This window comes from Trachemys scripta, chromosome 19, assembly GCF_013100865.1.
Source record: "Trachemys scripta elegans isolate TJP31775 chromosome 19, CAS_Tse_1.0, whole genome shotgun sequence".
Taxonomy (NCBI): domain Eukaryota; kingdom Metazoa; phylum Chordata; order Testudines; family Emydidae; genus Trachemys; species Trachemys scripta.
In genome coordinates, this window is record NC_048316.1 from 6263312 (window position 1) to 6287407 (window position 24096).

The window sequence follows — 24096 nt, forward strand, 5'->3', positions numbered from 1 at the left end:
GCCACAGGGAATGGATCACTTGATGATTACCTGTTCTGTTCATTCCCTCTGGGGCACCTGGCATTGGCCACTGACAGGATACTGAGCTAGTATGACCTTTGGTCTGACCCAGTATGGCCATTCTTATGTTCCTATTCCATATGTCATTGTTCACTGCCAATACTCCATCTCCCAACTCTAGTGATTCATCTGTGAAATTCCTAGAGGGGAAAGACATATAAAGTTCTCCAAGGGGTGCGGCACAGTAGATGGTGCTTCATAACACACAGGGTAGCCTGCCTGCAGTGACTAACCAGGGGATCAGCAAAAATCAGTTGTGTATTGTAGGTGAGTCTTTAACTGCTCAGTAAAACTGGGAACTGTGGAAAGACTTTAAAAATCATTGTGACAGAAGGCTGCTGTAAAGAAGGGAGTCAATTCCTACAGTCCTCTACTAAAACAAGACACTAGAATAAAGACAGGTGGCAGGTATATGCATGCTGTCAGCAGCTGAATCATACAGGCCATGCACTGATGGGGTCTGACTGCAACGGAGGTATCCTATCTCCTAAAACTGGAAGGGACCCTGAAAGGTCATCAAGTCCAGCCCCCTGCCTTCACTAGCAGGACCAAGTACTGATTTTTGCCCCAGATCCTTACGTGGTCTCTTCAAAGATTAAACTCACAGCCCTGCTTTTAGCAGGCCAATGCTCAAACCACAGAGCTATCCCTCTGCTTAGCCCCCTCTACTTTTCCATTCTTCCAGTGATTGCCCCAGCTTTGTAAAACAAATGATGTCATGGGGAGAGCAGCTCAGGCTTGGCTCATGCGAGGTGAACAAGTAACATGTATTCCTTTGCAGGGACGCCATTGGGTGTTTAAAGGAGGAGACTAGACAGTTTTTTGGAAATGGGAGAGGCTCCTATTCCTTAACCTGGGGGCCGAGTCACAGGTGCCAGCTCCGAGCACCCTCACTGGGAGGGCTGTGCCAAACGCGCTGGAAGATGCTGCTGTCTCTTTGTGAACCGGTCTGGGGAGTGGTTTTTGCAGCGAGCACGGGATCCTCGCGTAGTCAGAGCCGTGCGGAATCGCTCCTCCGGCTGCGTGTACGTGCATCCCCCCTCTTCTCCAGCCCAGTGCCAGCCCCCTCCAGCTGCAATGAACCAGGCCAGCAAAAGTAGGGGCGGGCCTCTCTCGCTGGTGGGCAGGGCTTCAGAGGAATCTGAGCCGCAGTCGGAGGAGGGAGGATGATAAATATTGCCCAGAAGCGACAAGCTAGCCAGCCTGTAGCTGCCTGCTCCTTAGGGAGGATTGCAGAGCTCGGTACAATCCCAGGAGGGCTCCTCTGGCTTTACAAGACCTGATCTCTGCAGGGTTGTTGGAGGCATTTCTGGACGTAGGGGACCCGATTATCCCCCCCCGGCTGCTTTGGAGCATGGCTGGCAAGGTGCATCGGCTGTGCACGGGCTGGAGCTTACTGCTGCTGCAGGTGGGTCCGTGGAGCTCTTTGTTCGCAGGCAGGAGCACGTGCGTTCGCTCCAGCTGCTTTCTGCGGGCTCGCCTCGCGAGGAAAGGTTGTCGCAGACAAGCCCCAGCCTAAAGAAACTTTCCCGTGGCTTTAAAACCTGTTGGCCCTCTGTGCAGCTAGCTTAGCTAGGCACGTACATTGCATGTGGTCTCCCTTCTCCCTCGGCTGTTCGGCAGTGGTGTCTGGTTCTCACCAGCGGCCGTTTCTTTACGTGGAAGCGCTATTATTTATTGATTAAAGTCCCTTCTCTGGAGACTGGCTTAAGCCACAGAGTTCATGGCGGGACCCCTCTGAGGGCTTTGAGCGCGGCGGGGATATTTGATTGTGCTTGCACAGTTGTTTCCAATGTGATGGGTTTAACTTCCTGCAAACGCGTTGGGAGACTGAGGTTATAAATTGAACGACAAACCTATATGCAGCTAGCCAAGCAAGGGCCTCTGAGAATCGGGGCTCTCTGCCTTTGGCTATCTGCTATGCACGCTCGGGGTTTGTATCTGATGCTGATTCCTTCCTTCCCCAGGCAGCGCTCTGCTCTTCCCAGAGTAACTGCGATAGCCCCGACCAGTAAGTAAAAGCTCTCTCGCTATGGCAAAGGATTGTTCTGAAGCTGTTTTAATCATGATGTGGCACAGTGGAATTCTTTACTGACTTATATTTAGGCGGCTGCTTGGACTTTTGCTGCTCTGTGGAAAGCCTCTGCCTAGGAGAACAACCCACGAATTTGATTAAGCCAGTTCAGCTCATCTTTTCTTTTCTTTTCTTTTCTTTTCCTTTCTCCTACCTACTCAGGAGGTTGGGGTGAAAGATCCTTTCATTCATACTTGACTCTGTTCTTCGAAATGCCGTTTTGCTGTTTTTTCCTCTCACCGGGTGTGGATTGAGCTCCTTTTTGTAGTAAAAATAAGTGCAGCCTCCAACATCTTCACTCTAGAAAATCAGCTAACTTTTGAGTAACTCCCTTCAATCTTCATATTCTGATTATATCTACTGTGCTAAAATGGCACAAAAGAGTGAATACAGCCCATTGACTGGATGGATACATTGGTTTTCTATATACTAAATGCATACAACTTGCTAAATGTAATACTGTTTTTCTACCTCTCTGGCAATTTGGCTATTGGAGAAGTGATGTCATCTTTTTTATATTTAAGGGCAGCTCCCATTATAGCACTTTTGTTTGTATTACAGCCATGGCAAAAGAACTATAAGAATAATTTAGGATGAAAAAGCTGCCTTAGGCTGGAATTTTCAGATGCATCTAAGGGAGTTGTGACTTTCAATGGCTAATTTTCTTAGCCTAAATAGCTGTCTATCCAAGAAACTAGGAAATATCACTAGGAATAAAGAGTTTGTTTTACAATTTGCATTGTAGCATCTGAGTTGTCTTTAATAGAGGTACTGTTAAATTGTTTACAATGATCTTATGAAACAAAGTAGAGTTCATTTTTTAGCTTCATTTTCTTAAATTAAATGCCTTTTCTACTCTGCAATTAGTGTGAAATTTAGTTGCTTTGTTACTAAACGTAATATTTGAACGTAGAGACTGAGATTAGTTATCCATCTTCATTTCCAGGTGTGCTCGGAATAATTCTAACTGGACTAGCCTGTGGTATGTCTGGTAAGTTCAGATTTATTTTACTTAACGTACAAGATGTTTGGGAGATGATGTAAACAAATAAATAGTGGGAATGGGTGAATAAAGACACACTTCTCTGATCCTGAATCAAAGAGGAGGACTTAGCCACAGGCAGACGTGGCTAAATGAAAGGTGCCAGAGGAATACAACCCAGACTAGCTAGCTGAAAAAGTAATCAATTCCATACAACGTGGGACATGTTCCTAGATGAGTATTCCATCCCCATAACTCTGACATGTTACAGCTTGAATCCAAAGCCACTGTGCACCCCTTCTAAACAGACAACTTGCTGAATCTTTGCTTGGAGAGGGATCAGCAGTGCAGTGTTGTGGACTTGTCAGTTCTTGGCATTGCATCAGGTTTTGCTTATCCTTGAGCTTATCTCTCTCTCTCCGTTTTATGGGAGAGAAGATGGTTGGGTTATGATGTTCTTTCTTTCACGGCTTGCTGAATTCCTTGTCATTGACTGATGGGTAACCTTTTTTTATTGGCTCATTTTATGGCTTAAAAAGGGGAGAAGACAAAGAGGCAAACACTATTGTAATAGACAGATCAGTCGCTCCATTATATTGCAGACTACATGCATCTTGGCTTGCAGCTACAGAGTGTACATGTCAGGATGTACGCCATAAAACTTAATGAGGGAATACAGTGCAAATTGGCCAGTGTTAACAACAGCTTAGCATTTGGACTAATTTAGGCTTCTACAAATATTCTAAACCCTCTCAGTGGGAGTTGATATGCAGAACTGTTTCAAAAATTAATTGACACTTTAAGACTGGCTTGAAGGCAGCTGTCAGCATTTATAAACAGTAAAACGAATGTATCATAGTTTGCTGTTCAGAACTGCTACACTATTCTAGCAGTGTACAGTAATCATCACTTCCCTCAGAGGTCCATCTCAAAATGTGGAATCATGAAGGTTTATCCTCAGAGCTCTCGGAATGCTAGGAAGATCTGATTGGTTGGTGATGAGGTCATATTCTGCTCACTCTGTTGCAATGTTTTATTATGAAGTTCCAGCAAGCTTTTATACTATGAAATGTAAAAGCCAGCACTGTATATCAATTACTTCCTGTTCTGCCATTGCTGTGTTCTGAATTTTCTACATTTTATTTTTTAAAGTAATCTTAAATGACCCGAAACTCTAGGAACTTATGGGTGCTGATCAGAGATTAGTTTTGAAGAATCTAACTTCCCTTCTGATCAAAAAAGAAACCTGGCTTTGCTAAAACAGCAATTTCATAAGGGTTGTGCTGGGAGTGCAGGAAACTGGTTCAGATCCCCCGGGGTCAAGGAAGGTATTGGATTCCCATGGAGTACTAAAGCCTGTGGTATGGAATTTGAGCTATTGGTCAATGTAGGTTCCAAATTCCAGCTTTTGTGGGTGAGGGATATGTTTGTGTGATTCTAATACTAATAGAAATGTTCTCATTAAAATTAAAGAAAACAGTTTGTTTGAATTTAAACATCTCCTGCAGTATAATTTTGGTTACTTTTACATTGTCATCTTTAGTAATCTAGGAGTGCTAAAAAGGAATTATTTTGGAGGCATGCTTTTGATCTATCGGTATTACCTTTAAATTGGTTGGAGGAGAGGAGGGAAACAATACTGTTGGGGGTCTCTTCTTCTGACCGATGTACGTACTGGGGAGGGAAGGAATCAGAACATGGAAGTCTGGTGTGTCAGTTGTTCTGGAGCAGCTCCCTCTAAAGTACCATGAGAATACTTAAATCTTTGACCTTGGGTCTCTTTCTTGACAACACTGCTAGGCACTTCTTGCAACCCAATCCCAGCTGGCACGCCTTATTGCTTAACTAGCTCATGAGAACACTTAACTCATTCAAGAACACTTTCAAGAACGGAAAAAACTCCAGAATTTAAATTTGAGAGGGGAGCCAGAAGCACCAAAATCTAGATTTTAGGTATATTGGGTGGAATTGACCCCTGGGTACAGGGCCAATACACCATTAAATGCCTATACCCCATTAAATCTCACTTATGCACTATTTTGAGGACTTAAGTGGTTCAGAGGTCTAGATCTGGTTTTGTGTAGAAGTCCAGATGGGAATGCTGGGAAAACAGCACCTTTTGAAGTCCAAACTCTTGCACTGCCCTCATTTACTCTGTAGAATACTGACTTAGGCATTGTGTATTATGAGGTTATACAGCAGTTAGAGATGGCACCACAAAGATACACACTGCACTATAAAACTTCTGCAATGCTGTATAAATACAAGCCCTTGTCCTGCAAAGACTTACATACTTAGCCTTAAGCACATAAACAGACTCACTGGATTCAATTAAAGTCAGTGGAGCCATGCTCACTAACACTAGCTGAAAGTCTGGCCTGTGAATTTTTTAACTTAACACCATCCCTGAGTCAGGAAGGGTTTAACAGGTGATCAGTAGCACCAAAGCTTGGGGATATTAAACTGACTGTTTTGTGACTGGCTTTTCTCATGCTGAGGAAAAGCATCGATAATAAAATAATGGGCTTTTCTCTCCCTGCATCTCCTAGGCTGATTCTACTGACAGTGTTCATGCTCCTGCTATGTGGCATCACAGCGAGCTGCGTGAAGTTCTGCTGCCGGAAGAAGAGACCCCCAGTTCAAACCTTCCCTAGACGCCCCTATGATATGACAGTCATTGCCGTTGATGGCGATAGCACCGCCCACAGCACTGTGACCTGTGAGTGTTCTTCAGGGGCTTTTATTCAGGGGTGTTTCAGGCTCTAATCCTGGAGATGCTAGCACTTGGGTGTGCAATACTCCTGGCACTTCACATCTTCAAAGTAGACACAAACTAATCCTCACAACACCTCAGGCCCTGTGAGGTACTATCATCCCACATGTTGTAGATGGGGAAACAGAGGCAGAGAGAGGCTCAGTGAGCAAGTTTAGTGCTCTAAAGGTTCAAATAAATCTCTGATGGGCTGGCCTTGGGCATGTCCTCCCACGTCCATTCTTGCCCCGCCGTCTTGTTCTACCTCACATTTGTCCGTTCCCGCCAAACTGCTTCTTACAGGAGCTATAGCATAAAACCACAATGGTAGAAGCCCAACTAATAAGTCTCCTAGTGTCTGGGTTACATCATGTACCCATTATGTCAGACACCTCACTGTAATAACTAGATGGGTCTAAACAGAAGCATTTTTTCCTGATTGCTTTCTGGATGGGGCTGGGTGGGTTCCATCTATGCCACAGTTATAGATGCACTAATTTACTGGAAAAATAGTGTCAGATCTTTATACAAAGATGTCTTTTATTCACTTGTTCAAGTCCTATTGTGCCTTCTCTTTACAGCGTACAGCTCTTTCCAGTACCCCCAGAGCGCCCCACTTCCACTTCCATTTGGGGATATGGATAGGAGCACCATGTCTCCCCCAGCCTACAGCCTCTATGCAATGGAGTTGCCACCCTCATATGACGAGGCCATCAAAATGGCTAAGCCCTACATCGAGACGGTGTTGGTGGGCCAGAAGCTCAATGACATCCTTGAGCCAGTGGCACCAGAAGAGCCAAATCAGCATCAAGGTTCATCTGCTCCTGTGGCCAGTGAACTGGAGACACAGCCAAGTTCAGAAGAACCACAAGTTGAAGCACAAGGCCAACCTCAGCTCTAGCCCATTTAGAGGGAAGATAGAGCAATACAAGGACCTTGAGAAGTACTAAAGACATTAAAAGTTTGATCTTATATGCAAGTAACCATGGGAAGATGCCTAATCTGAGGTCCCTAGCAATGATCTGTCATGTGGGAGGAATGTTTCCTGCAATTGCAGTAATCTTTTGTTGACGCTTCTAGGGTATTAAATGAAATAGGAGGACAGCAGTTTAAAAATACCCTGTATGGGTGATACATGGATGCTAGCTTGTGTCCTGCCAATGAAAAATAATCCCTTGTACTGATATAGCAATGAAAAGGGCAGGGGCATGGTTCTGCGATAGCGACACCTTCATTAGATGCCAGAATGACGCAAACAGTGCATTGTTCCTGAACAGAAGATGGAGGTTTCCCAAACTTGAGACAGAAATGGAGTCTTGAGCAAGTGCAAATTCAAGAGCTTCTATAGCTTGTCTCTTCTTTTGAGAAGGTTAACTGTCCAGCAAATTGCTGAAGCACTGAACTCGTTGCTACGTAACGGTGAATGTTCTTTAAACTGAAGGAAAATGGCACCCCAGGACTCCACTATAGTTCATGAATTGAAATGCACATTGTTATTTCCATAGTGATGGGGAGAGACAAGGGAAAAGACATTTAGGAAACCCGAATCATTAAAAAAACCCATCATTTTCAAGATGGGGAGGAGGAAGTCGATGCTTGTTGGTTTTGTCAGTTACAGTGCAAATTAGCCTCCAGGAGAAACTTCTGTACATGGTTTGGTATTATTAAAATATTTCAAGTATTCATGCTTTTTGCTGACTGAACCCAATGGGTTTGAAAAACTAAATGATCTGGTAAACATTGAATGCCTTGTCAGCACAAAAAGTCGGTAGTATGAATTTCAGAAAAAGTTAAAAGTTAAAACTGCAGCGCTTGACCTTATGGGATTTTTATTTTATATTTCATTGATTTTTTTTAAACTATAAATAAAATTTTAACCTTTTAAAGCAAACCATCTGCCATTGTGAGAGCTAAGTAACCTAAGATAAGAGTTACAGAGAAAAGTGTCCAATAAAAATCTCTTCAAGGAAAGATCTGTGAGGCATAGAACAATAGAAATGAGCATTGAAGGGATCTTTCATATCCTGTAGCTCAACTCCACACTGTATTTCCTTGGGACTGTGGGGCTTAAACACTAACCATTTTTGTGTGTGCATGGAAACCGTATAAACCTTCTATCCCTTAAAACTGCAGGTACAAGAAATCCTAGTCCTTTGAGCTTGAATAAGTTCTGATTGTTTGGATACTTTTTCCAGTGGCAGTGTGATATTCTATCTCCTCTTTACTGCAACTGTAGGGAGGAAACTGAGTGCACAAAATCTTTTAGAAAAAAGGGTAAAGTGCCCTCAGGAGGAGGAAAAAGATGAAGGTCGGAAAACTCACAGCTGCAACAACTGTATTGGGCAAAAAGCCCCATTGAATAGGGCAGTGGTCTCCAAAGTGGGGTGATCCTTGGGGATGCGCAGCAGGAGGAGCGGGTGTTTTTTGTTTTTGCCTCATCAGTTCGGGCGGGAGTCGGAGCGTCTTTTTTTTTTTGCTTAGGCAAAAATGATAGAGCCGGGGCAGCAGGGGGTGCGTGCTCAAAATTTTTTTTACTGATAGGGTTGTGTGATCAAAAAAGTTTGGAGACCACTGGAATAGGGCACTGCTGCTGCTTACCCATCAGTAAGCATTTCCAGTACCCATCTAGTAGCTGTTTGAGAACTGAAGCCCTACACATTGGCAGTGATTGAACTTATCAGAACAGTGCATAGGACCAAGGTTAAAAGGGAGGGGAAGCCACACCAGTCTCAAAGGTAAGTAAGTCCTTGTGACATAGTTAGCAAATGTGTGTTTATTGCAGAAAAATATCCTCTTTGTGAGGGAAGCTGCAGTGCCAGGAAATAAACCTAGAGGGGAAAACATCCCCAGTTTCTATATGAATGAACCACTGCTCTGTGGGGACTAATCTATGATTGCACTGCTCTGGAAAGCTGTTTACCGCTACTTAGATGCATAGCACAAAGGGAAGCAGCCTTGGCTTCAGTTAAAAAATTCTTTATTTTGGAATGCAGGTCATCTTTCCCGTTTCCTGTTTTTCCTTTAGCCATCACCAGCTTTCAGACTTGTGAGCTCAGCCTTTCATTAGAGGGGAATGGTCTTTGTAGATGGGGTTCAGGTTGGACTATCCATTTAAGCTGAGAGGTGACAAGGGACCATGGCAGGTGGCGTGGGTGTTATGCCTTTCCCACTTCCATTCTTGTTCTCTAGGGAGGGTTTATTTTTATCTAGTTTCTGGAATTACAACAGAGACCAGTTCTGCTGGTATTTCACTCCTGGGACTCTCATTCATTCATCTGCACTCTCAGGTGAAGGAGTGCAGGTACAAAGGGGGGTGGGAGGGAAGAGTGATGTGTAAACTTGTATTTCCGTTCTGACAAAGGTGTTTGGCTGGGCCCTTGGACTTTTTTTTTTTTTTTTTTTTTCCTCCTAGCCCTATTCTCACTGGTGACATTTTGTTTTTAAGCTCCCTACTGACTGGAATTAGTGACTAGTCTGACTTGTACTAGAAGCAAAGAGGCTCAGCTGGGGTTGGAAGTGAGTGGTAGTTTTAACACAAACCTACCACGCCAGGGAATTCAACTTTTAGCATTTATTTTTTAAAAAAAGAAAAAACTGATACCGTTTTCTGTGGGATTTTTTTTTTTTTTTTTTTTGGCCTGAGTTGTGGAAGGCTCAATTAAGTCTTACTCTGCCCTGGTGATGGGATGAGGAGCCTTCTGAGACCAGATTGAAAGAGAAGAAAATCATGATACAACCAAATAGCTGGAATCTGGTTCCTAACATTTGTACCTGGCTTTGCAAAAACCACTCCTGCTTTTGCCACCTGTGATGGTACTGGATGAACAAGGGCTGCCAAAGAGGAGTTGTACTTTAGATTTGCAGCTCCCATTGGCTTCAGTGGAGTTGTCCCTGGTTCAGCACATCTGCAAATTGGCCCAGAAGTCCTGGTGTTTGGTAACAGGAGTTCATGAGTATATGGAACACTCTTCTGCTGGCTGAAGTAATTAGGGGTGTTTTGTACAGCAAACTTAACAAACACAAGAAGTTACTTGTTTGTGATTCCAGCCCAAATAGGAACTTAATGACTGAGTTAAGGCTGCTGCAAAAGACATTTAATGAGGGGAAATGATGATATAGACCCTGAACTGCACCTGGTACCTCAGTGTGGTTGGGACTGCCTTTCTCAGATCACGAGCCACTGACTCACTGACATACTTTGCTGCCCAAGTAGCCTTGTTGCTCAACTTACATTCCTCCCTGCTGGAGATGAAATGGTATAGGGACAGACCACATCACTGACTCTACTTAGCTGCAGACATAACAAAGAGCAAGAGCCTGATCTTGCTGTCCTTGGAATTCGTTTGGTTGCAGACCGCAAAAGAAATAGGAGTAGGCCCCATAGTGCTTTCCAGCCTGGGGTCTATCTCTGCAGTTTCCTTTTTTCTGCACCGTACTTTTCTAGAGCAAATTTTGATACACTGCAGTTACTGTTTGCTATCTTGGCTGTGCCTGCACTGGCATTTCACCACAAGTGTAACTTCCTGCTGTTAAGTAAAGTGACATCTGTGAAGCCCTAAATGCTGTGGAACTGTTAAAATGTTTTGTTTGTTTACTTAGTTTTGCCCTACCTAACATTTTCCTGATTAAAATGGAGAAAGTCCAGTATGTCTGATTCCAAAGGGAGAGGGGGAAATAGTACTATGAATTACACCTAGCTCTTTCATCACACTTTTTATCAGTCGGTCTCCAAAGCTCTTTACAAAGGAGGTTGGTGGCATTATCCCTATCTTCCAGATGAGTAAACTGAGCTACAAGGACCCGTCCAAGGTCACCCAGCAGGCCAGGGGCATAGTTGAAAATCAACACAGGTCTCCTGAGTCCAAGGCCACTGTTCGTGACTTCCTTGATGGAACAAGGTTCTTAAACATCCTCCTTGCCTGTCAATTGATTTTGAGAGTCCTCAGTAGGTTCCCCCAATGCTAAACCCCTGTGTTGACTAGTGATCTCCCAGCCAGCCTGGTCATTGGCCTGTGCAACTTGTCTTTTGCTCAGTGGATTAGTTTAGCAGGCTGGCTTGTCTGGGAAGTGTGGATTGTATTATTGGCCTGCTGGGTGAATTGGGCAAATCACTTCAGCTTAGATCCTCCTTTCATTTTGATGGGAGTGAGGTGCCTAAAATACCTTTGAGGATCTGGGCTGCCATCTCCCTGTGCCTCAGTTTCCCCATCTGTAAAATGGGGATACTGACCTCTTTTGTAAAGTGCTTTGAGCTCTACTGATGAAAAGTGCTAGATAAGAGCTAGACATTATTAAAATAACTAGGTTCAGCAAGTATGACTCACAGCCCAGTCTTGCCTTCACCAAGCTTGCCATCCTCCTTGGTGAAAGATCTTTGCACAAACAATCTCCAAGGTCTACAACCTCAAGCCTGGCAGCAGCAGGCACATTCTGGTGGGGGTGCTAAGTTAGCAACTTTAATATCATAACTGTGCTCTGATTAGGAAACTGATGCTCTCTAGTGGTTGCCAACATTTTTGCTGGTACAATGAGTATCATATCTCCCCTGCCAGTGCTGTGGCAGGCAGCTAGCATATTTTCTACTGGAACTTGACACAGAATTCAGTGTTCATCCTCACTCTAACTTGCGAGTATGGTTACTGACACGTAATGCTATTTTTGCAGAAAGCTACATGAGTTCTGAAATGCTGCATAAATTAATCCTGCCTCTTTCACAACCCATCTACAACACAGCCTCCTCTATCTACAAAATCTGCTGTTACTCTTACATACATTCCCATTTTAAACAGTGCTAAGGTAATGGTCCCAAACACTGCACTTTGCAATAATGATACTGTAGTGACTTTCAGAGTATTCTTGTTATACAGAGAGATTCAATGTAATATGATGCAGTTAAGGGGAAGCTCCTTACTTCAAAGCACTGAGATGCGATACTAAGGTATGTAGTGAGTAGAGCTGGTTTGACAATACCCCTCCCCTGCCCTCCAAATTTGGGGATTTTCAGATTTTGTTTTTTCACAAATTGGAAAATTTCAAAAGAGATGGACATTTTCAGCACATTTGTTGAAAAAAATGGCCCTTTTCCATCCAATTTTTCAAATGAAAATTTTTTTACTCTCAGTACAGTTATTGGTTGTGTTTGCACTCTGCTTGTATTCAGGAAGCACAGGCTAAAACTCTCAAAAGTTCTGCACTGGGATTAGTGTAAAACCTGATGGAGCCTCTGGTGTGTCTCTTTTGCCTGTCCTAGAGTCCCGATGAGGTACATGGATGTGATGACATGTGCCCAGGACGTTACACAATGAATTGCAATGTGCTAATTGTAATTCTGGTCATTGTGAAATTGTCCTAGTTAAAACCAGATTTTATTGTAAGGCGAGAGGGGGCATATCTCCATCTTCCACCACTCTTGTTACTCACTTTGGCTCCTGTGGATCTGCCTCACAGAGATGTTGCAAAGATAAATACAGTAGTGACTGCGGGTGCTCAGGTTCTATGGGCATGGGCCATAGAACTGCCTGAGGTAGGTCAGGCAGGGCAAACTGCCCCATCCTGCCCCACTGCTCAAGTCTGATTTGGAGGGTGATGCTTTCAGGTGTATTCAGTCTCTACAGCCATTTCAGTCCTAGGTATTGCTGCTGAGACTTGCCAAAACAGGCTGGAGGTTTGGTGATATGGAGGCTACCAACTGGACTAAGGCCCTGATTCTGCAATGCACTGTATGCAAATGAACCTCTGCACCTGACCAGAGACCTGCTGGACTCTGTGCAGATGCTGGGGCCTGCTCATATTGTAGGACTGATGCCTACCTCTCATCGCTCAACTCATTTCACATTCTAGCTCCTATTCCCAGGTGATCAAGTGGGGAGTGCAGCTCCCCCACCACAGATCCCCCAGCCTCCTTGGCTGGCAAGGTGAGAGGTCCCCCTGCTGCTTCAATCTGCTGCCCATTGCCGAGGTACAAAGGGCTAGCAAGGCACTTCCTATCACTGCCCAGGACAACTTGTGCTTGTTTATGGTACAGACTGGCACCATCTGAATCATGATACCTCCCAACACCCCTGTGAAGTAGGCAAGTAAAATTATCCCCAAAAGACCCAGTAGCCTGTACTGCATAGGAGGCTTTATTAGCAAACAAGTGCTGGGAAGTTACCACCACTGAAGGTTTGTGGTCATGATGGGAAGAAATATTAAGCCTGCTCTCAATTATCCTATAATAATTGGTCTGGTGGGGAGGCTGGTGGTTTCCAGGAAGCTGAGGGATTTCCCCAGGGCAGCTTAGGGAAAGAATTACCCTCTAGTGAACTGTGCTTGTTCGAAATCAACATAAAGATAGGTTTGAAAAAATATTTGCTTATTTTACTTAAGAGGTGAATGAAGGGAGAGCTCTAGAGGGTTAAAAGGAAAGACTAAGCTAGTAAATAAATATGAGATATTAGGAATAAGAGAGAGTCCTTCATGTTTGGACACAGGGTCTGTTCAGACTAGTAGTGATTGGGACAGGGAAAGTTTCCTAAGGAGGGGAGATGACTGTGGACTCTAGAGAAATGTTCCTGTGATTGCATTGCTGGAACGGAGTGAAGGCCTGCTGTTGCATAAGAAGAGCATATAGGTGCAGGAGATCTAGTGGGATCCTTTGCTGAGCATGAGATGAGTGTTGTGTGAGCTTTTCATGTTGTCTCAGAGCTGGTAGAAAAAAGTCACATTTTCTCACTGACCAAAGCAAGCGTGGTGAGCTTGAGTCATTTGAGGATGTGATTGGCGGCTGCTGGAGTAAGACAAGGACTGGTCTGGACAGTGCTTTGTGGATGAAAGTGAAGCCTCTGTGACATCTATGGGTATGTGTACGCTGCCTGCTTGAACTATCCTGTACTGGAGGGCTGTGTGCTATGGAAAATACTATGAACCCAATTCATAATTACCCTAGGACAAGGAGGCCCTGATCCCTGACTGAGGCCTCTAGGCATTACTGCAATGCAAATGTATAATAGGCTAAAGAAGACTGTCAATCATATTTTCAATGATGTCTGAGCTTTGTAGATGCCAGAAAAAAACCTCGCTCTTCAGGTCTCTGAATCAGCATGGAAAGAATGGTTTCTGAAAAGCCACTGGATTGTGTCCCTTGCAAACTGAACTCAGTTTTACTCCTGCCTGTGAGATAGTATTTGTTTAGGCCTGGTCTACATAAGAGAGTTGAGACAGTTTATCAAATCAGTTTAAAAACTGGACACTCTTATTTTGGTTAAGAGTGGCTCATTGCTGTTTTAGCTTAAGCTGATTCCTAATCGACTTAAGCTAAACTGCAATAAATCTAGTTTAAATTGAAATAATAGTGTCCGCACAGGGGTTTGCACTAGATTAACTAAATCAGTTTAAAATCACATCTTTAGTTAAACCATTGCAACATATATGTTCCTCAAATATAGTCCAAAACCACAACTGCTGCCTCTTGAGTGTGTGTCTTCAGGTGAATATCTTCACTTGACTACTTCATTTCAATAACCTGATGCAGGAGGAAGAGTCCTAGCTCTTATGCAGAAATAAGCACTATGTACAGTTCACAGGGTAGCATATGCTTTTGGCCAAAGGTCCTATGAGCTTCCTCCCCTCAGCAAGAGTTGAATGGTAAGTCTTCTAAATTTAAAAAGCTTTATGGAGCAAGAGGGTACAGATAGGTTAGAAGAAATAACTTCTAGTTCATTCTAAAATATAGGGGCAAACGGACAGATTTTCAAAGGTATTTGGATCTAAAGTGGCAGATAGGCACCAAATAGATTTTCAAAAGTGCCATCTGCACCTTTAGGTGCCTAAATATTTTTGAAAATCTGGCCCACAATGAACAGCACCTGTGCCAGGACGGACCAATTCCCCAGTGCTTTCTCCTGACTTGATAGCTTGCTTTAACCCACTTGTAGTCTGGAGCACAGACACGCAGTGTTACAAGGATTCCCTCTGCTTTCCGCAAGTCCAGTGCCCTTCCCCGTGTATGCTATGCTCTGGTTCAGAATCAGCTTGCCGCATTACAGGCTTTTCCATCTGTTACCCAACCCCGACTGCATCATTTCACAGGTTTCCTCACTGTTTTTCCAAGCCCACTTGAAACACTGAATTATTGTGAGCTTGAAATTCAGTGCAATATGACTCATGTTCTCAGGCACTCCCTCGGGTAGCTTTATTTAGTCCACTGTGCAGAAGTGAAGTTTAGGCATTTCTAACCAAGGTGTGAACTGTTTTTGAGATGCATAAAAGTAGGTGTGGACCTGGGAACAATTCTCAGTCCCAGGAATGATTTATACAGGAGAAGTGAGCACATGCATTCCTTTCCGAAGTACGCTATGTTCCTTTCACACGACTCTTTAAAGCCATATTGGAAAAACTTTCTGTATAAAGTTTATTAATAAACATAAATGATGGCTCTTGTATGATTTCCATGGCCCACAAGAGATTGTTTGTATAACTGAATTTGTCCTGCAAGAGCTTCTACACCTGCTGTGAGAGGAGTCTCTCAGCTCTGGTCTGGTCTGTAGCTTCCGCCTGCTGTGAATGCCAGGTGAAGTTACTCAGACGTGGGTCGTGTATGAGTGGTGTTCGGAAACATCTCCAGATCACAGCATCTTGAGAAGAACTGCAGCCCTTGTAGGTGAGAGTGTCTAGGAAGGATCTTTGTAACAAAGGATACGGTTCTTCTGCAGGACGCTACTGAACAAGCTTAAAGGATTCTCCAGTCATCATGGCCACAAACTCTGAGAGGGAGAGAACCATAGACAAGGCAGGATTTATTAGCCTCAACTTGTGCTGCTGGCACAAGCCATAGAGTGGGTTCATCACAGGTTGATAGGCAAGGAGCACTGAAGGATACTTCTCTAATGCTCACTCAGCAAGATGGGCCTGAAGCACAGGGACTCTAGATGGATTCTTGTTGGCTGAATAGTGCTTTGTTCATTGAAATCTGAATTTCCAAAGGTTGTGATTTGCTCCAGAAGTTGAAGGGGATCCCCACTTTCCTCACATCACATGCATCCTTGTCTCCCAGCTCTATGCTCACACCGTGGGGCAAATTCTCTGATGCAGCTCCATTGAAGTCACTAGGGTGATGACAGCAGAGAACAAGCCCTACCGGGATCTTTGCACATGTAGTAGGTTTTTTAGTGTCATGACACAATCACTAGTCCAGAGCAAAAATGAGGGTCTCGTCCAAAGGCCATTGGAGTCTGTGGGAGTCTTTAAATTGCCTTGGGTAAATTTTTTTTAATCAGTCTTTATTGGCTAAGTGTAGTGGGAGGGCTGCCTCTGAGACTGCAATATTTTCCCTTCTAGTTAAAGAATGGCATGAGCAATTTCTTTTGCACATCTCACAAGAATCTTGCCTCCCTCTTTCAGTGGGAATTTGCCTGCTCAGCTCTCACCTGAAGAGAATTGTTAGTGTGAAACTGACAGAACCTTAGTTACACAGCACCTCAAATGAAATGCCAGAGCATTTAAAAATAAACCAGCAGCAACGCAGCCCCGATGACTTCAGTTTTACCCCTCTGGCTCTTCAGTGAGAAAATGGCTCATGCCAAGCTGGTGCTGTCAAGGCAAGTTCTGCTATGCTGTAATGAACTTTGAAGAGCTAATTAAGCTGTCAGCTATTGTTAGAGATAAGCCTCTCACCCCTGCTTTGCCTCTGCTTCTCCCAGACAAAGTGCTCCCCAGGCACTGGCAACATACATCTGTGATAAACAAGGAATTTCACATTGTGGCAAATGGGGGTAGAAACGGAACATGTTGACATAAAAGCAGTTTGAGTTGGGCCTGAATTGAACTCCTGCATCTGGACTTTCCCAAACCTTAGGGAAGTTCAGACCTGAATCTAAACTTTGTACATTAAGCCCTTCTGCTACCCCCTTTTCTTTTTGTACATCTGTTTGTGTAGTTGGAGGGCCTCCTTCCCTACCTCCTTCTGCTCCACAATGGCCTGCTTGAGATGGTAACGAACATACCAGAAATCCGGAAAGAAGACATCAGAATAGGAGGAGCAGGATGGTGGTTGTTAGGGCAGGGAGCAGGTGGTTATATTAAGGAGAGGAATGTGGTCCAATGGTCTAAACACAGGGCTGAAAGCCAGGAACTCCCAAGCTCTAATCCTGGCTCACTTTCTGGCCTTGGGCACATCACTGTGAAGGTATCTATAAAATGGAGGTAATTTGATGTTGGGATTAATTGATATTTGTAGAACATCCCAAGGATGAAAAGGAATGTAAACCCACATGCTTAAAGGCCCAAGCCAACCTCTAACTAATGTGAGGTTTGGGAAGGCATTTGATGGGCAGATTGCTGAACTATGGGATTTCTTGCACCTTCCTCTGAAGCAGCTAGGGCCAGCCACTGACAGAAAGGATAATGGACACATGTCTGAACTGGTGCAACTGTACCTGTGTTTCTAAAGAGCTACCCAGTATAAGGACTCAGTATTATTAGGAAATTGTTAATGAAAACAAATTTCTGTTCATCTTCTAATGGAGAACAGAGAAATATTAAATTTCTAAAAGCAATATTATATTAATAAAAAGACAGTGTAGTGAGACATCCAAAATCTCTGTAACAAATCCAAACCCTTTCCAAGAAGTCTGACTAATGTATCAATAATGGGTTGATATTGGGATCTCTTTCTGCTGTATGCTTCTACTGCCTTCTGCTGAAAGGTCAGATAAAATGCAATGTGGTTGCATTAAACTCAACCACTTATTGACCTGTCTTTTAATGTCAATCCAAATCATGAACAGATATTTTTCCAGTGCTTTCCGGTTGCATTGGGAATGGCAGCAGATTTCTGTGGAGGTTGAAGATTGAAGGCACAGAAATAAAAAATGGTTTCACACAGACTGTAAATGTCATATAGATAAATTATTTTGGAGGAGCAGACAAATCCTTTTGAATTCTGCTATATAAATGAATGTTCGTGCACTTCAGTCCCCATTTTTCTTGTTACAAGAAGAACTACTTAACTGGAGAGTTTGGTTTCCTTAATGAATATTTTAAAGTTAATTTAGTGCTGGTGAAAGGTGCTAGATTATCAGCCCTGAAGTCACATCTATTTAGAACTCACACCACACACATAGGCCAAACTTTTCAAGCGTGACTAGTGATTTTGGAATCGTAGCTTGAAACACCTTAAAGGAGCCTGATTTTCAGACAGTGCTGACTACCCAGCCTCTGAAAATCAAGCCCCTTTAACGTGTCTCAAGTTGGGTACCCAAAACTGAGGCAATCATAATCATTGGTCACTTTTTAAAATCTTGTTAAATCCATTTCACAAACATTCTCTAATTAACCTTCACAAACCCTCCTAAGAGACAAGAAAATATTATCTTCATTTGGGTGGCGGGGGGAGAGAGGAGGAAAAAGGGGAGGGAGGGCCACACAAAGTCATTGAGATTCAGGCACAAAGAGGTTAAGTGAATTTCCCAAGGTCACAGAGAGAGTCGGTGTCAAAGCCAGCATCAGAATTCAGCCCTATGTTCCTAGACCACACATCCCTCTCATAGTTGCATGACACTGTCTGTGTGGAATACACCTACCTAGTCATAATGGGTGACTCCCATGGGTAAAGCTTCTGAGGAAGGCAAGAAAGATCCAAGACTGCTGACTAGAGGCTTTTGGGAGTAGTGCACCTTTCATTTGCTAAGGAGTCTTGTGTATGGATACTATACCTTCATAATCAATGGTTCCATCTCCATCCTTATCAGCTTCTTTCATCATCAGTTCAGCTTCCTGTTCATTTAGTGGCTCTCCAGCATTCATCAGTACATACCTAAAAATACAGACCAAATCTGGCAATACTTTGCCCCTCCTAGGTGAATTTCAAAGCACTTTGCAAATATGAACTTCGTCCTGTCAACCCTCAAAGGTGGGTGTATTTAGGTGCATTTTACAAGTGGGGAAATTGAGACATGGATTGGATATGTGACCTGGCCAAGGTCAAACATGACCTAATTTTCAGAAGTTGTGAGCACCTACAACTCCAATTAAAATGAATGGGCGTAGCAAGTGATCAGCACCTCTGAAAATCTCAAAGTGTATCAATGGTAAAACAAGTAATTAAACCCAGAAGTCCTGATTCCCAATCCCCTACTTTAATCATTAGCCCATACCCAGGTTCGGCTCCAGGATTTTGGCCGCCCCAAGCAGCCAAACAAACAAACAAAAAAAGCCGCGATTGCGATCTGTGGCGGCAATTCGGCGGGAGGTCCTTCGCTCCAAGCAGGAGTGAGGGACTGTCCGCCGAATTGCCGCACGTGCCGCCCTTCTCTGAAGTGGCCGCCCCAAGCACCTGCTTGGTAAGCTGGTGCCTGGAGCCGGCCCTGCCCATACCTATGGTGTACTCTGTTCATATTCTAATGGAAAACCTGCATAGAATTATGGAAATAAACATTCAGGTGACCACACACAGTATCACACAAGTGAGAGATGGTAAAGGCCTATTAAGCGGTCTGGATTAGGATTGTTCCTTACAGTGTCTATTCTAGTGCATTGTCTATTTCCAACCCCAACACAAACAGAAACTTGAGATGTTGTGATCCCACTTAGTGAAGAAAAATAGTTCCTGAAATCTCACCCATGGTATTAGCCCATGAGTCTGAGAATTCTGATCCTAAATAAAGCCTGGACTGGCCAATCACAAACTCTCAGATCCAGAATTAGTGTGTATCTGCAGACATGGGCATACTACAGCTAACACCAGCTTTCAGCATGAAAGAAAACCTAATTTACCTTTAGCAGATGTAAGTAAACACACACATTTATCCAGGTGTCCCTGGGGCTCTTGCAGCTTTGTAAGGATTGCTAGTATCTTGTATGTGTCAGGACACAAAAGCGTGCTGGATATTACTGCCCCTATCCCATCTGGTTATGCTCTGCTTGCTGAGTGAAATGCATACAGGCAATCAGATTTGTGCCTGCCATGTGCTTGGTGCGTAATTCAAAGTCAGGGAGGCCATTTCCATCATCAGAGCACACAGACCAAAGCAGTCAGAGAAGCTCACTATCATGAAAGATCTTCAAAGCAGTGTTCCTGTGCCACAAGTACTCCTGTTCTTCTTTTTGCGGATACAGACTAACACGGCTGCTACTCTGAAACCTGTCCTTGGGGGAAAGGTGAGGGGAATAAGGGCACCAGCACTAGGTTTAGCAGGCCAATGCTCAAACCACTGAGCTATCCCTCCCCCCCAGGCACCAGCACTGTTCACTCTTGAGCTGAAATAATGTCAAGGCAATATTTAAAGTTTTTTTTTCTTTTGCTGAAACATCATGTGAGTTGGGGAAATAGAAATCATTAGAACAGCACAGGCTGGGGCCTGAAGCCAGATTTCCCAAGGAATTCAAGGCCAGATTTCCAAGTGGTCAGCACTCTCTTGGGGCCAGATTTTCAAAGGAACCCAGCACAAAAAAGGCATCCAACCTGCTGAGATCTTTGGAAAATCTGACCTTTAGTGTTAAAATGGGAAACAAGTGGGTGCTGAGCACTTTCTCGCCTTGTTGGCCAAATCATTGATTGTCCTAGCTCTGTGCCCATGAAAGGGTAGAACAGTCAGAACAATCTTGCTTTTCCAGTGGAATTATGGTTAATGTATTCATTTCCTTTTGAATGGATAGCAATGAAGGTTTGTTTTAGGACTCTGCAGGAGCTTGAAGCCTGCACTAGCTCTCTTGAAACTTACTGTAGTACAAACTGCGTAGCACCTCTGATTCTGCCAGCTTTGGTAGCTTGAAGCTTTGAGGCAAATCCCAGGCTTTTTAAATTAAAGAATGTTTGTTTTCTTTCCGTAGCAAGACCGAGTTCTGAGGATGTTAAACAGTCTGGAACCTTGTGTCTGAATGATAAACACAAGAATTTCCAAGCTACATGCCTCCTTTTTTACACATGTATGAACAGGAGCTTGATTAATGCTGGTTAACCAGAGGAATATTTAGCTAACCTTAAGTTAGCTAAATGCATTAATCTTTTCCAGTATAATAAATATCTTTTTCATATCCATATGGAAATCTAGGCTAATTTCAAAGTGAAGAGTAGAAACATTTGCTACTTTTATAAAGTAATCTTTTAATTTTTTTCTTTTCTTTTTATTCTTTTTTTCTTTTATTGTTGCCTTTTTCTTTTGTTCTTACCGTGTTGGTTAATTCTTAGTTTTGTATGTTGTTGATAATACAAAGAACAAGAAACTCAGCTGATGAAATCAGCATAGCTTCAATGGAGAGATGTCATTTTATGCCTGCTGAAGACATAGTCTAGAGACTGTTCATTGGTATTAGAGCTGAGCAAATGATTTATTTGACTAATTTCTGTTCATGAATTGTCTGCTAATGGCCTAAAGATTTTTCTTCAATGTGTTAGTTTCTTTAAATGATTAACAGAATAATTTCTGTGGATGATTCTTGGTTCCTAGTTTGTTCATTTACTATTCCATCTTAGAGCTGTGTTGAATGGTTTGATCGGTCACATGGTATCTTTGTTTTATGCATGGTAGCTAAGGTTTCCAATATGATTTCACAATTTCAGAAAATAGTCTCTCCACATTTGACTTAAATTCACTGTTTCTGCCGACATTCTTACCAGTAAACTTGTTTGCCAGCATAGTCTCTGAAAGATAAAAAGTCATGCAAACATAGACTAAACATGTTAACCTAAAAATCTGAATGAAGATTCATGAGAATTTTTTTTTCATTATTCACCAGCTCTGATTGCTGTTGCAGTTGATCATGTGTTCTTTGGAATGTAACTTTCGTAGATCTGGATGTCAGTGTAATTCAGATATATGGACCTTGATCTTTTGGAAACACTGAACAGTTGGGAAAAAAATCCTGTCTGGAACATCTCAACTGGACAGTAAAATAACATCAAGATAAATCCAATTTTCAGGGTCTCAATCAGTCAGTTTGTCAATCTGGAGTCCAGTGGCAAACTCAGATATTGGCTGGGTGTTGAGATCCCACTACCTGTTCTGCCTTTCCAAAGCTTCAGCATTCCTCTTCCTACTTTAAAGGCATGGCCTGTTCCTGACTAGTAAGTCAATGGGAGTTGGGTATGTTCAGCATCATGCAGAACCAGGCCCATATTTTCATACCTTCAGGAAGACTGCTACTTACTTGAGTGTATTCCAATCAATGTAGCCTTTGTGTTCCTTATCAAAAACCTTGAATGCTGCCCTCAGCTCTTCATCCTGGTTTTTAGCCTTTTCATGATAAATGCCCATCAAAACCAGAAAACTGTCGCAGTTCAAGGTGCCCTTATCTAAAAGAACAACAAAGCACTAGGGTACATTAACATGCTAGTCATTGAGAAGCAGTCTAGTTAAGATCTATCCTGCCTTGTGGATTCCTCTTGTGAACCACAGAACCTGGGCAGTTCAACACACTGGTTTCAAGGTAGGAAATATAGTAAAAGATAGGACCGGGGGAGGTTCTTACTGTCTTTGTCCACCTCCTTTGCCATTGTCGCCAGCTCTCTCTTGGTTGGGTTGATTCCCATCAAGCTCATAAGCTTCTCCAGATCATCTGTTTTCACTAACCCATTGCCCTCCTCATCAAACATCTCGAAGACGCCTTTGTACTCTGTTATCTGCTCTGGTGTCAGTGTCTCAGCCTGTGTGGAAAGGAATAAACCAAAAGGTCCATGCCAGCTTCCAATAATTTTCTAGTTAGATGTGCTCAGCAATGTGTAGGAGGAAACACATCCAGCAGGGTCATCAGGCAAGGGGCTAAGCTAAAAGCACAGAACACAGGGTATGTGCAGGAGAATATTCTAACAAATGTGATTCTTGTGGTCTGCTGTCTCATGAAGCACCAGTGATAGGAAAAATACATTATTCTATACATCATTTGAAAGCTGGGACTCTTGAAATGGTCACTGGTCCCTCAGACCAGCCAAAAATATGGGCCATCAGAGACCATTTATCAAACAGGACAGCTTGCTTTCCAATATCCAAAGAATTTCATGTTACTCCAATCCTGAATCATGGCCTAAGTGAGGAGTGGGAGTTTGAGTGCCAAGTGCTGTTAGTGATTAGAACAGGGAGTGGGGAATGTTACGATGGGGTTAAAGTTAGCTGGTCTTTTGAGAATAAGAACATGATTGATGGTCTTTTTCTGCTGAGGCCAGCCTGGTAGCTGTAGGAGGTAGCTGCTGTCTACAAGTGTTCAGGTATTTGTTTTTTAAATGGTAGCCCCAGATTCTTCAAAGGAGCCATGATGGGAGAAAGAGCTCACATGGCTTTTAAAAGACTGTTCTCTGGCATATGTTACTGTAAGAGGAGCCCAGAGACCAGCACTAAAGATTTGAAAATGAAGATCTTCCTGCCAACCAGCAGAGTGGAGACTGGAGTTTTTGCTACAGATTCATGGCATTTGATCAGTTCATACATCTGGCTCCCCAGAGAAGTGTTGGGTCTATATTTAACTTGCTCATAGTTGACTGGGGATGGGGTGGGGGAAGGGGAGGTAAGCAGGGAACACTTACTGAGTTTGCTCCTGCCCTCTCTTTACCATCCTCCCCTCCCCCGCCCCTCCCCCCCCCCGGTACAGAAAGTTTATCCACTGAGCCTTTCTATCAGGATAGTAGCTAGGGGCATATCTAGATCCTCTCTAAAGGAAGTCTGGAAATTGGTCTTGCACCATATCCAGGGTGGTTCAGATGGAGGCTCCATTTGATCCAAACAGTCAGTGCTTTATTCCCTAACATAGTGAAGTACCCAAAGCCAGCACTGCATTCTCTATTACCCTGAAGTCCCTGGGATTAGTGCCCAGTCCGACATATTTCCTGACTGTATTGAATTTTTCTCCATCATGGTAGCCCACCTTCAGTCATTGCAACCAGCAAGCCATTTAAATAGTCTATGGACTTAAAAGCAGCACTATATCCTCCTCACTGACAGAGATTGTCAATTACAAGGTAACAAGCTTTCCACACTTTCTACTTGCTATAGCAGCCCAGCCTGGGAAGTTATTTTTCTGAGTTCTGTGTAACAGAGAGGTTGAGTGAATGTTGTCTTGTTTCTCTAAAGTAGCTGGCCTCAGAGACTACAACATCCTGCCATTTACTCATAGTTAAAGACAATATTACTATAGCTCAAATGGTAGCGATTGGTGCGGTAGGTCACAGGTTCAAACCCTGCTGATGATGACCATGTTATGTAGCCATGGTCTGTTGCATGACCCAGCCGATACCCTTCCTACAACATTTCAGCCATATCA

The 24096-nt window shown here is 43.3% G+C and overlaps 2 protein-coding genes across 6 annotated transcripts in view; one reads left to right on the top strand and one right to left on the bottom strand.

Annotated features, from left to right (window-relative positions):
• The first annotated feature begins 1208 nt into the window (after window positions 1–1208).
• TMEM52 (transmembrane protein 52) lies at window positions 1209–7553 on the top strand. The gene is made up of 5 exons (XM_034753022.1): window positions 1209–1468; window positions 2028–2071; window positions 3081–3125; window positions 5666–5835; window positions 6450–7553. The coding sequence occupies exons 1-5, from the start codon at window positions 1415–1417 to the stop codon at window positions 6767–6769; spliced, it is 633 nt and encodes a 210-aa protein (XP_034608913.1). The 5' UTR covers window positions 1209–1414; the 3' UTR covers window positions 6770–7553.
• Window positions 7554–15235: 7682 nt separating this feature from the next.
• The window catches only part of CALML6 (calmodulin like 6), a 196199-nt gene continuing 187338 nt past the window's right edge, over window positions 15236–24096 (bottom strand). For all 5 annotated transcript variants that reach the window (XM_034753031.1, XM_034753030.1, XM_034753027.1 and 2 more), the window contains 4 exons: window positions 22315–22489; window positions 21994–22138; window positions 18561–18661; window positions 15236–15611 (listed from right to left, as the gene is read on the bottom strand). In XM_034753031.1, coding sequence (XP_034608922.1) covers window positions 15565–15611; window positions 18561–18661; window positions 21994–22138; window positions 22315–22438 — 417 coding nt within the window. In that variant the 5' untranslated portion in view covers window positions 22439–22489 and the 3' untranslated portion in view covers window positions 15236–15564. The remainder of the gene's footprint in view (window positions 15612–18560; window positions 18662–21993; window positions 22139–22314; window positions 22490–24096) is intronic.